Source organism: Gorilla gorilla, chromosome 7 (assembly GCF_029281585.2).
Source record: "Gorilla gorilla gorilla isolate KB3781 chromosome 7, NHGRI_mGorGor1-v2.1_pri, whole genome shotgun sequence".
NCBI classification, from domain to species: Eukaryota; Metazoa; Chordata; class Mammalia; order Primates; family Hominidae; genus Gorilla; species Gorilla gorilla.
Genome location: NC_073231.2, coordinates 52167912 through 52180381, shown reverse-complemented (window position 1 = coordinate 52180381; position 12470 = coordinate 52167912). Strand labels below are relative to the sequence as shown.

Here is a 12470-nt window from a genome sequence, read left to right as displayed (position 1 = left end):
TTGGACCGCCTGAATTGATCTCTACCTAAACAATGCATTTGAAATATAAATGCTGAGACCAAGCTTGTGATTGTTGAATTATGGATGTTGGGAGCTGGAATTCTCTAAATATATTAATCTACGTGATTTGAATTTGGTAGAGTAGAAAGAGTCCTAGATTTTGAATCCAAAAATGGGTTTTGAATCCTGTTGTTTACTCGCTGTGCAAGGGAGTGAGTGATTATATCACCTCATCTCTCAGGGACTTATTGGTGAAATGGGAATAATGATTTCTTTCTCACAAAGATGGCTTGAGGATTAAAAGAGCAGTGTATGTGAAAACAGCTACTACAGTTCTAGCATTCCTGACTACTCAGAATGTTCAGTCTAAATCTGTGCTTTTGATAGCGAATCCATCTTCTCGTTGCAGAGCTAGAAATATGAAGCACATCTGTTTTAAATGAGATTGTACCTACTAAAAATAGGATAACCCCTGTAAGAGCTATTAAAAATCACAGTAATGGTTCACCAGAGAGAATGATAGGGAGGACTATGAAAAATACAAAAGTTACCTCTTCTGATCTGTAAGAAATAGAATACACAAAGTGCTGGGTCCTATTAGAGCTTTGAAAAAGGCATTCAAGAGCAGCAGAAGAGCTACCCTTGAATTCAAGGATAGGGTTTTATTTCCTAGTATCAAAATCCAAGAGCGTATGGCAGAAGACAGATGTTTAGGATTTAAAAAGAATTAGACATTTATTCATCTATTTGTTCATCCATTTATTTGTTGAGCAAGAAAAAACTGTGGAGCACTGCTATGTGTCAAGCACTTTGCTACCCCAGCCTGGGAGACCCCAGGATGCCTGCCTCATTGCTCTTAGAGTCTGATGTCTTGACAGTGGAGCCGCATTGGGAAGCCAGACAGCCGTAGTATGTAGCGTCAGTTCTTTTTAATAATGAAAATGAAAACAGGAAAATATAGTCGAAGGATTGGGTTTTAAGTGACCCAAAGGAGAGCATACATACTTTTCAAACTACAATGGAGAGGAAGAATATATACTTGTCATTTTGACAGTTCTCTTGAGGTTTCAAAAATGTTCTTCTGGCTTAGTAAAATATTGATAAATAAATGGACAACTTTGATGATATAGCAATTAATAATTACTGTAAGACTAATCAGGATGCTATAATATATATATATTTCAAGTATTACCATAATTCAAAGAGAGTTGTTAACCAGCAGATGTGGTAGGAGCAATTGTTAAAATCTAGAGAAAGGGAAATGCAAGGCAATGGTTATGAAAGAAGAATCATATCCCATTTAGAAGCCATAAGAGAATCTGTGATTTCTTTTTGCTAATATTTGTTATCTCCATAATGCATTGATCACTTCCCAGAATATATTTAATTAGTGAACACTTCTTGAGCAAATACGTGGAAAGCACAGAGTATAAATAAATAAATCTAGTCTTTTAGGGACATGGATATAACATCATTGGCACACATTAGGAATTCATGTAATTTTTAAAATAAGTATGTATTGAATGCTTACTGAGTCCTAGGAAGTATGCTAGGGTCTAGAAAAGCTACAGTCAATATAGACACCAGTACAGCCTAGTGGTGGTGGTGGTGGTGGTAATAGTAATGAAAATTTTGAACATTTATAGAGAATAAATGACACGCTATACTTCATACTAAGTATTAGGCATGAATTATTTCATACAATCCTGAAAACAACACTGTGTGTTGTATATTATTATTAAATTCAATTTACAGAGGAGGAAACAGAGTTTGAGGAGCTTCAGTAACTTGCCCAAGGTCACACAGTTATTAGCAAAGCCAGGGTCCAACTCAGGAAATTATCTCTCTTGCCCATGTTCTTAATCCCTACACCTTCCAGATGAGTATGAAACAGTGGGGTAAGAGATACTGTGTGTGACTTCAACCAGGGCATAGGAGATCATACAAACATGGGAACTATAATAGTTGATGATTGCAGAAAACTACAAAATCATTTAAGTATGGAGTAGAAGTGAGGAAAACAGGGACCATATTGTGAAGATCTTGTATTTCATGTGAAGAAATGGGAAGCCATTCCTGCGTTTGTATTTATATCTGCATTTTAAAAAGGTCACCTTCACTATGGAGGAAGACCAATGGAAAGAGGCCAGACAGGAAAGGTTAGAGTGAGGTTGCACCAATCTAGGCGGGAGATGATATTAGTGCAGCTAGAGAGGAGATATTTGAGAGATAGTATAAAATATGAAATTAATAGGCATGAAATGTGCTGTAGTGGATACATTAACACACTGAAATGCACACATGCATTAATCTCTTGTAATGGATGAGTTTAATTTGATAACTTGGAGGTTTATAACATTTCTTACTCTAGACGTGAAATAAGTCATAAATCACGAAACAAAGATTTTTGGAAAGCAATAATTTTAATCCTGACCACACCCACTCTGGCAAGGTTTTAAAAAATGGGAAGGTTGAGGCCATGGAAAAAAAAAAAAACATGGTACAGAAATTTGTAAGAAATTAAATAACTTCTATATCTCATTTCTTTTAACTTCTCTCGTATCAGGGTCAGTGAATTTCTAACACATCTGTTTCATGCAGATGCTTGTTTTTTAATAGCTGAATAAAATGGGACCACGAGAAAAGCAGAGGAAGAGGTAAAAAGCATTTGGAAACTGAGCAGAATCATTTACATTCTTCCAACATGTAGAAATGTATCTTTAGTTCAAAGATTGCTGAAACTAATCTGCCTCAGGCTTTCCAGGATGGGTGTTCAGATGTTGCTTTGGAGTGCATAAAATCACATGATCAGCAGTGTCTTGTATCTGTCAAAAGAAACTTCTGAGCTGGGCATAGTGGCTCACACCTGTAATCCCAGCACTTTGCAAGGCTAAGGTAGGAGGACCACTTGAGCCCAGGAGTTTGAGATCAGCCTGGACAACATAGGGAGACCCTATCTCTACAAAAAATTAAAAAAATTAATGGCAGGCACCTGTAGTCCCAGATACTCAGGAGCCTAAGGCAGCAGGATCACTTAAGCACAAGAGTTTGCTGCATTGAGCCATGATCCTGCCACTGCACTCCAGCCTTAGCGACAGAGCAAGACCTGGACCCATTAAAAAAAAAAAAAAAAAAAAAAAAAAAAAGGAAGCTTCTGCTTATAAAAAGAGTGGTGTACAAATAGGAGGAGTAGCTGCTCTGTGCTATGTTCCAGCTTATTGCATTTACTTAGTTCTCTTGGGGTTGAAATAGATAGTCATTATTCCTTTCTAAAATTTGAATGCTGCCCAGGTAACTTCAGCTTAGTAAAGTATCACAGACAACCACATCTGATTAGATTACTAATAACTTGTTTGCTATAGCATTTGAAGAAAGATAATGACCTGGCTTTTAATTAAAGAAGGAAAAAGGAGAACCCTCATAAACTAGGGGAAATGATTTTATGTTCTAAGAAATAAATCTGTAAGATTCTAAATATAAATCTATAGCTATATAAAGACATAATTCATGTGAAGAATATTATCACACTAGTAGGTTTCTCAGACTGTCCTTATATACATAATCTCTGAAGCATGCATTTTCCCCAGGGGAATTGAATCCTTCTTGTTTCCATGACTAAAAGTAGCCTCATAGTTATAAAGAACAGTGAAAATGAGGTAATGTACGTGGAAGTCCAAACTAAAAAACAAAATCAGATTGTGATCTGATTTCCCCAATTCTACATTGGGGAAAAACTTACTGATTTCAAATTTGTTAATAAATATTGATTTCCCTTTATATTTAGTACAAAAATCAAACTAACCTTGATAAGAATGCAAGTGAATCAAAATGAGTTTCAAGGGGTTGTGGCTAGTACACGCTTTCTACAGCTGATCAAACTATTGTTTGGACCATGATCCCTTCAACTCAGAAAACCCTGACACATGCCTGTAGTGTGTTTGCCAAATATCATAGTTTACTAACAGGAAATTCTTTTGCTAATTATAAAACTGCACTGACACAAAAAAAAGATCATATTTATCCAAGTGATTCAGTTATTACTGTACAAAAGAGTTAAAAATTGCCACTCAAGTAACTTTCAAAGTCTAAACATGTATCCCTAAATTCAGTGATTTCAGTGTATTTTTCTTTCAGGGATAATTTTTAGTGGTAACTTTGTAGGTAACATTATTGAGAACTATAGAAGTTTTCAAATTAATGTTTAATCCCACCCTCGATTTTAAAAATGTGGGGAAATAAAAAGTATCCCCTACTAAAGTTTACATTTCCCATTTGTAATTACTTTAAAAAATTTTTTTACTGCAACATCTACATAATGTCAATTTATGGCAAATTGTCATGACTACAAATTCAGAGAGCATCACCCTAGATTTTCATGTGTTTTATTTAATGTGTTAGGGTCTGAGTAACCCTCCTCTACTAGTAATACAAACGTTTGGGGTTGCCCTCAAGAAATAGCAATATAATGATTGGCTACCAAGCAAAATATCAGTGTTCCTGACAGTGAGCATGCTGAAAGCTAGCAAATAAATCCACAGTAGGAAAACAGAGCTCAGAACCATAAACCTCGAATTGTTCTGGTTTCCCATGTCATTTCATTGTGAGTTACTGAATCACCCTTGTGGCCCAAAAGGGGTGTTACATCTCCCCAAGTGCTCAATAAAATGCATTTCAGTCCTTGAGAGATTGGCTTCCTTGCTCAGTACAGTTTGAATCAATATTAAATGAGGCAGTAGTAGGCTTCTGGAGGTTTTGAAATATAGAAGTGATTTTAGAATAAAACGGTTGTTTTTGTCTGCAATCATGGTAAATGACCAAACGTAGGAGGCCCGTAGTTTTCGAGAGACTCTTCCATCTAATTTATTATAGAAATCTTATGAGTCATCTTAAAGGGGAGGGTTAACATGTAAACAATATCCACTTTGGGTAAGAACTGATATCTTAAAAAGTGAACTAAATATAGTGTAATGAACCTAAGTTAGAAATGGTTGAAATACAGTATTTTGCATGTAAGCCAATTTAGGAAACAAACCTTCGTCTCTGTTCTGAGACTTAGTTGAGGAGGGGATGGGAGACACACCTCTGGCATCTAGAAATATAGTTGGGAAAGAGGAGACCAGTTCACATGCTTTTCCTGACCTTCCTTTAGTTCTGCAGTTTGCTGTATAAAATAAACTCAAGATCTGATATCTAAGATCAACTGGGACAAACACCTGAAAAAAAAATCACAAAGAATGTTATCAGCAAATGCCCAAATTATAGTCAGGTGGACTCTACTTTAACTGAACTCAGTTTATAAAACAAATATTGGCATACATTTGTCTTTAGCTTCATGTAATTATTATAATCTTATAACATCATAATTTACTCCAGGTTTACTTTAATGAGCATCTCTTTAGAATAAAAAGGACTATAAAAGTATAAACCTTTTAAATAGTTGAAATATGATGAGATTTGAGAAACTGGGATTTACTTGTGTTCCATAAGTTTTTCCAAATAATGTACTGCCCATAAAGAGGAGGCTCCTCTACACAGACTTACCATGGCCAGGTATCACACTCATCACTTCAGGTCATTCTTGCTGCACTTTATGAGGTCAGTACACCTGCTTTCCTCAATTCACAGAGGAGATGCAGCCTGAGAGTCGAAGTAACCTGGGTACAGCTCCATAAGATTGTCTTCAAACCCTTCTGTTGTCAGCTGCCATTTTGCATTCAGAAAGAGGTTCCAAGATAGTTTGAAAGTAGTGAAAGACAGAGTAAAAATGGACATGGGATTGGGGGAGGGGTTTGTACAATGGCACTAAGATGCTGACTGAAAGCGGAAAGAAGTTGTGGGTTGTGGGGAGTAAGTAGGATACTGGGACAAGGAAGTGGAAAGTGGGAGAGGATGAAGAGTTTGCCTTTGAAAATGTTGCCACTGGAAAGCAACTGAAGATGCTTTGAATACAGTGTTGATAAACTGTTATGGTTGGGTATTTAGTAAATTACTTTGGTAATTTACGTAACAAATTGTTCTTTGATATCGTGTAATGTAAATATAGAAATTTTTTTCATGTCAACCAAAGAAGTAACTAAACCCACTAACTCCTAAACTCTGATGCCCAAGGCTCTGCATGTTTGAGCCCAGGCTGTTTCCCCACCCTCATCTCCTTCTCCCTGTGTGCACCAGCATATTGAGCTCCATACTTGTTCATGAGCAGACTGAACCAGCATTAACCTCAGGGCCTTTGCACTTAACTCTCCTTGAAAAGGTCTTCCCCAAAACAGTACCTCCTTCTGCCATTGCACCCTTCGCTAGTACCATTCCACTTTCTAATCTGCCACAAAATTTATTTTTATGGGTAATTCATTCCCACCTGATATTATCCATTTGCTTCTTTATTTTCTTTGTCCTTTCACTAAAATTTGATCATCAAAAGAGATGGGACTTGGTTTTGTTCACTGTTGCATCTCCTACACACTGGAGTAATGGAGATTTGGGGGTCTGAAGTTAAGTAAAATAAAGTCAGAAAGAATTTAGAAAATTACAAAACAAAATAGGAATGAAAGTTAATATTCAGAATGTAAGAAAAATAAATTGCAATGTTTAAAATCTGATAAGTAACACAAGCATTATAAAATCCACAAAACAATAATTTTTGTTACTTTATGAACTGCCCCACTTCTGTATATTTTTTCTCCACAATTTTTGTAACATACTCTTTGCCTCTTCAAATTATAACAACTTTGCAATATAATTTTCTATAGAGAGAATAGAACAATTATTTTGTCTTTTCTGTAGCATGGATGATCAAATTTAAATTATTAAGAGTTTATAAAAGCTTTCCAACATCAAAATGAGTTATTACTAATGTCTTATACATTTTTAAATTGCTGTCAAATGCAAAAAAAGAAAAAACTTCTCTAAGTTTCTTTAGCGTATGAACCATAAATTTGAGAGAATATGCCACAGAGTAGTTTCTGGCTGTATACAGTTCCAACCTTTTTGTCCTCCAAAACATATATATTTCCCATCCTGGGGGCCTCAGGATATGGACGTATTACATCATGACCTCTGGCCCTGCACCTCTTTTCCAGCATTGGATGACTGTGTACAATGGGCAGTAGGAATACTCTGGATGCCATTTCTGCACAGGATACTACAATAACCCAGCCATAAATGAAAGTAATTATTGTCCAATAAATACATCCCAGCAAACCTAGCCTGACTGCATCCCAACTCAACTTTCTTTAGCTCAGTTTCAAAAATAACCACAGCGAATTGAACACTACCCAACATGACAGAAGGAAGCTGGGATGGAAAGAAGACAGCAGCCATATCATTTGCAGTTAAAACACTTTGCTTTTGCACATTTGTAAAGGTATGTGACTGTGTGAACACAGTGCTAAGGCCCCTCCCAGAACCTGGAAAGGGATTCGTACAAGTAAGGAGCCTTGAAACTCAAGCTTTTGTAGCTCCACAGTAAATCCACTCCTGCCAGCAACTTATGGTATTTGTAGGTACAAAGTAGACAGTCAAAAAATGTTTGGCAAAAGAATAAATGAAAGAAAGAATCATGCAAGAAAATATATTTTAATACATCTTCCTTAGCATTGCCAAATCAAAGTGTCCTTCAAATTAAATGGGACCCGTTAGCTGCAGGTTACATTTATCATATTAAAACTGCTAAATATCTGAGTGATTTGGGATCTATTCTCAGTACAAAATATGTCAAGGAGATTTATTAATTATAAGCACAGATATATTGACCTTTTCCTTTTTCTTCCTATGGGGATATTAAACATTTCTGTATAACTTTGCTACCTTATCAAGTGTGCTTCCTCACATGTATACTCTAAGCAGAGCCATTACTTGGAATGTCTTATTACTAAAATTAAGGACAAACTTTCTTCATTGCCTATGTTACAATTGCCTTTTTATGAAGGACAAATACTACTCTGTGACATTTATTTTGTTATTTTGTGGCTTCTAGGGAAAGAATTGTGTGAATATTTTTTAAGTGATGTTGTAGTAGAAGGAGCTGAAAAATTGAAGGCCTATATTTTCCAGGTGGGGTAAAAATATAGATTTATTCACATTTTAATTTAATTGTAAAACAGAGTTCATGTTAGAAAGAAGATTGGGGCATCAGGTAAGAAACTCCATATTGGGCTGGGCATGGTGGCTCACACCTGTAATTCCAGTACTTTGGGAGGCTGAAGCAGGTGAAATCGCCTGAGACAAGGAGTTCAAGACAAGCCTGGACAAAATAGTGAGAACCCATCTCCACAAAAAATACAAAAATTGGCTGCATGTGGTGGTGTATTCCTGTAGTCCCAGCTACTTGGAAGGCTGAGGAGGGAGGATCACCTGAGCCCAGGAAGTCGAAGCTGCAGCGAGTTGAGATGGCGCCACTGCATTCCAGCCTGGGCAACAGAGTGAGACCCTATCTCCAAAAAAAGAGAAACCTCCTATTGAATGAGGGTTCCTGGCCTTTAATATGCTCCTTTCTTTCTTTTGCCCAGGGCTAGCATATCAATCTCTCTGGTCATCAGAAAGTGCCTGTAAAATCAAATGAGCTCTCGTAAACCTGACTCTGAGTATATATTTATGTACCACTGAAAAACTGTGTGCCACTTTCTGGACCTGGATTCCATCAGAGAATGCCAGCATCGGAATGTTTCTTGCAGATGCTGATTTTTTCCACTTGACATTCAAATTGAGATAGTTGGGAGAAGATGAAAAGCTATGGGGCAAATAATGGTATACTGACAGAAAAGTGGCAGCCTTCCTGAGAGGCTTTCTTTCGCATGCTTAGTTTAGGAAAATAGAATTCTGTGATGCTGTGAGTGGAAATACAAGGCCTTGGTTGGACCCATCAACCATGAATCAAATTACAGGCGATATTTCCCACCTTTATGTGATTGCCTCTTTTTAACACTTTTTACTTTTTTAAAATTTCAAATTAATTTTGAGTCCTAATTGGAAGATACATAATGGTTAGCATGAAAAGACAAATAAAGGTGCAGCCATCTGTTTTTGAAATGCTGGGGAAAGAAAATACACATATCCATTTGAAGGTAGATTTTTCTCTTAGGTATTGTGTGATTGGTTGCAAATCACACTTTGAGGTATCCTTTCAGAGAGCATGTTCCTGGGCACATTCGCTTCCTGATTGCAGTAAAATCTTTTAAAATCTCTGGCGGGTGATTTGCTGCTGTACTGCTGCTTACTACAACTTGAGGTAGGGAGAAAGAGATCAGTTTAAAAGGATTAAGAAAATGAGTAATAATTGTAGGCTGTCTGTTAAAAACCCTTCACAGTGTGTAAGTCTTGTTTATAAGTGAGTACACGAGAGATAAAGCAAGTTCTGCTTTATCAGTAAAGCACAGACATATTTCAGCATGATTAGAAACAGGTAAAGATTTTTTTTTTCCTCCCCTTGGCTTCATTCAGCTGGTGTAATGAACATTATTGATTAAAATGTTAGGATCAATAAAGATTTAAAATCGCAGTGGAGGAGACCTTAATGAGGAGAAAAAGGTTATGGTCTGTTGAGTAAGCTGGCAGTTAAATGCTTTGTAGAAAACTGATTTTTTTTCTTTTTTTTGAGACAGAGTCTCGCTGTCGCCCAGGCTTGAATGCAGTGGCACGATCTCTGCTCACTGCAAGCTCCGCCTCCTGAGTTCACGCCCTTCTCCTGCCTCAGCCTCCCAAGTAGCTGGGACTACAGGCACCCACCACCACCACCTGGCTGATTTTTTTTTATTTTTAGTAGAGACGAGGTTTCACCGTGTTAACCAGGATGGTCTCAATCTTCTGACCTTGTGATCCACCCGCCTCGGCCTCCCAAAATGCTGGGATTACAGGCGTGAGCCACCGTGCCCGGCTGAAAACTGATTTTTTAAACATGAACTGTTAGTTATTACTGCTTGGCCTTCATTGGCATAGGCTGTTCTGCAGCTTGCATGTACATGTAAAACAATATGCATTGTTGTCGGACTCACACACTAAAAGTTTGTGAACATCATGTACAACTAGAACTTAATGATGAAGCTTGAACATGTGCTCATAATAATAATGAATTCTCTGTAATGAGAAAGCTGCCTCTCAAATCATTTAACAGCCAATGGAACCTAAATATTTCTCCTTAGAATGCAGTTATGTGTAATCACACAGTTGCACTTTGTGAGGTTCTAATATTACAACAAGAATGTTTTAAATCCCTCTCTCCTCTTTTTCTAATTATCAGTATCAAAACTTACCAAATGCATTGGACTTCTGTGTTAGAGCCTCATAACCAAGAACTTCTGTGTTAGAGCCACATAGCCAATGAGTTAGATTTTTCTCCCATGGAAACAATTGCATTGTAGAACTTACTTTTATTTGCAGGGAAAAATACTAGACAGATCTAGGAAAATACACAAATAAAACAACAAACTACAGGGAGGTAAATGCAAAATAAGGAAAAGGCTAATTAAAATACAAATATGTTGGAAAAAAATAAAACAAAATCCATTAATACAATTTTAGGAGAAGCATCTAAAATTGACAATTTTTATGAAATGTATGCAAAAGAACATTTTTTAATGTTCTTTTTAATGTATGCAAAAGAACTTTTAAAAGAACAATTCAGAGACCAGCACCTGAAAATGTTAACAAATAAACATAGGCTTTCAGGGGTACTGTAGAGATCAATATGGAAGAACATAAAAGAATGCCTTAAAGAAAAGGAAAAGAACAGCCGGGCACAGTGTAATCCCAGCACTTGGGAGGCCAAGACTGGTGGATCACGAGGTCAGGAGATTGAGACCATCCTGGCCAACATGGTGAAACCCCATATCTACTAAAAATACAAAAATTAGCTGGGTGTGGTGGCATGCACCTGTAATCCCAGCTACTGCTACTTGGGAGACTGAGGCAGGAGAATTGCTTGAACCTGGGAGGCAGAGGTTGCAGTGAGCTGAGGATGCGCCACTGCACTCCAGCCTGGCAACAGAGCAAGACTCCGTCTCAAAAAAACAAAAAAACAAAAAAAAAAAAAATGAGAGAGAGAGAGAAGGAAAAGAACAAAGGCTCACCAGTCACTAAATGCTGGTTAGAACACTTTTCTCAGGGCTACTCTGGGTATCACATTTCTATATAACTAGTTATGAGTTTCTTTTAGAACTTTTACAAATACTCTTTTAGATTGAGTCCAATAAACACATTTTAAAAAATCAATTCTGACCTCAGTAAATAGTAATTTCACCATTTATTCTTCTGCTATATTTGTGCAAAAAATCAGTATAAATCTATTAACTATCAATATGTAGAAGTTAATGATAAATATTCTTTAGTCATTTCTTCTAAATTACATGAAATATCATTAAAGAATAATATTTAGTAATAAAACTTGTTCTAATTCTGGTTATTTAATTTTCTGTAGATAAGTGCTCTTATAAACAGTTCATCATGGGTTTGTTTTAAATTTAAATACTTAATTTCTGACCCCAGTAATGTACCTTTATAATCTATTTTTAAACTGGTATTTTATGTAGAAAAATCAGCGGTTCATTGTCTAGCTGCTTTTATTTTGGCTGGTGCTTTCTGATTCTGTGATTAGTAATCCACACCATCTCAAAGGGTGTATCAGGAACCATGGGGTCTGACTTGCCCTTGCCTTGGCCCACAGGTGCACCCTGAGCGTGACGCTGGAGCAAGCCATCATTCTGGCCAGAAGCCACGGACTGCCACCTCGTTACATCATGCAGGCTACAGATGTGATGCGGAAGCAGGTAGGTCTCATGCAGACTTGGGAAGAGTTGTTTTGTAGGCCCTGGACTTGAAGATTCCTTTGTTCATTTATCAGGGGTCTGACAGGTGCCTGGATGTGATGGACAGTTTACTAGGCTCAGAGGTAACTCATGAATGAGAAATGCTCCCAGGGAGAAGATGCTGCAGGCACCGGTCTGAGGTTCTGCAAGAATCTTAGACAACTCTGGAAAAAGGGAAGTCTACGCAGTAATCTGCAGGCAGAAAGGGACTTGACTAAGTGGAATAAGGCAGCAGTGAATTTGGCGTTTATGTAAGGAACAAGTAAAAGGACATATGGCATTTTTTGGCAATTGTTAGTGGTAAAGCTTGGGGCGGAGAGGGACAGCAGCAAGGAAGAAGAGGAAAGAATTGAGGGTCCTGCTGGCTCCTGGCGACTGCCAAGGGACATTCATGCCATACTCAGTGTGTACATTTTTCTGAGGATAAAGCACTTACCTCAAATTTTCCTTTAGGGGATAAATAGCAGTCTTTGGACTGTCTTCGGGTCACTGGAGTACTTATAGGCGAGAATATACTCTCTTATAAATAGAATGAACTTTATTCTATACAGTAGCCCAATAGTATTCTAAGTGTGGCGGTTTAGTTTTTACCCCTTAAAGTTATTTTAAAAAATGCACTAAGCTCCAATTTACTAATTACGAAAATGTGCTTAATCTAGCAGAAAAGATGCT

General features: G+C 37.2%; 1 protein-coding gene across 1 annotated transcript in view; it reads left to right on the top strand.

The window, feature by feature from the left end:
- PREX2 (phosphatidylinositol-3,4,5-trisphosphate dependent Rac exchange factor 2) overlaps nucleotides 1–12470 on the top strand; it is a 285220-nt gene that overhangs the window by 254142 nt on the left and 18608 nt on the right. Inside the window, exon 38 of the mRNA XM_019032811.4 lies at nucleotides 11657–11759. Within this exon, the coding sequence (XP_018888356.4) occupies nucleotides 11657–11759 (103 nt within the window). The remainder of the gene's footprint in view (nucleotides 1–11656; nucleotides 11760–12470) is intronic.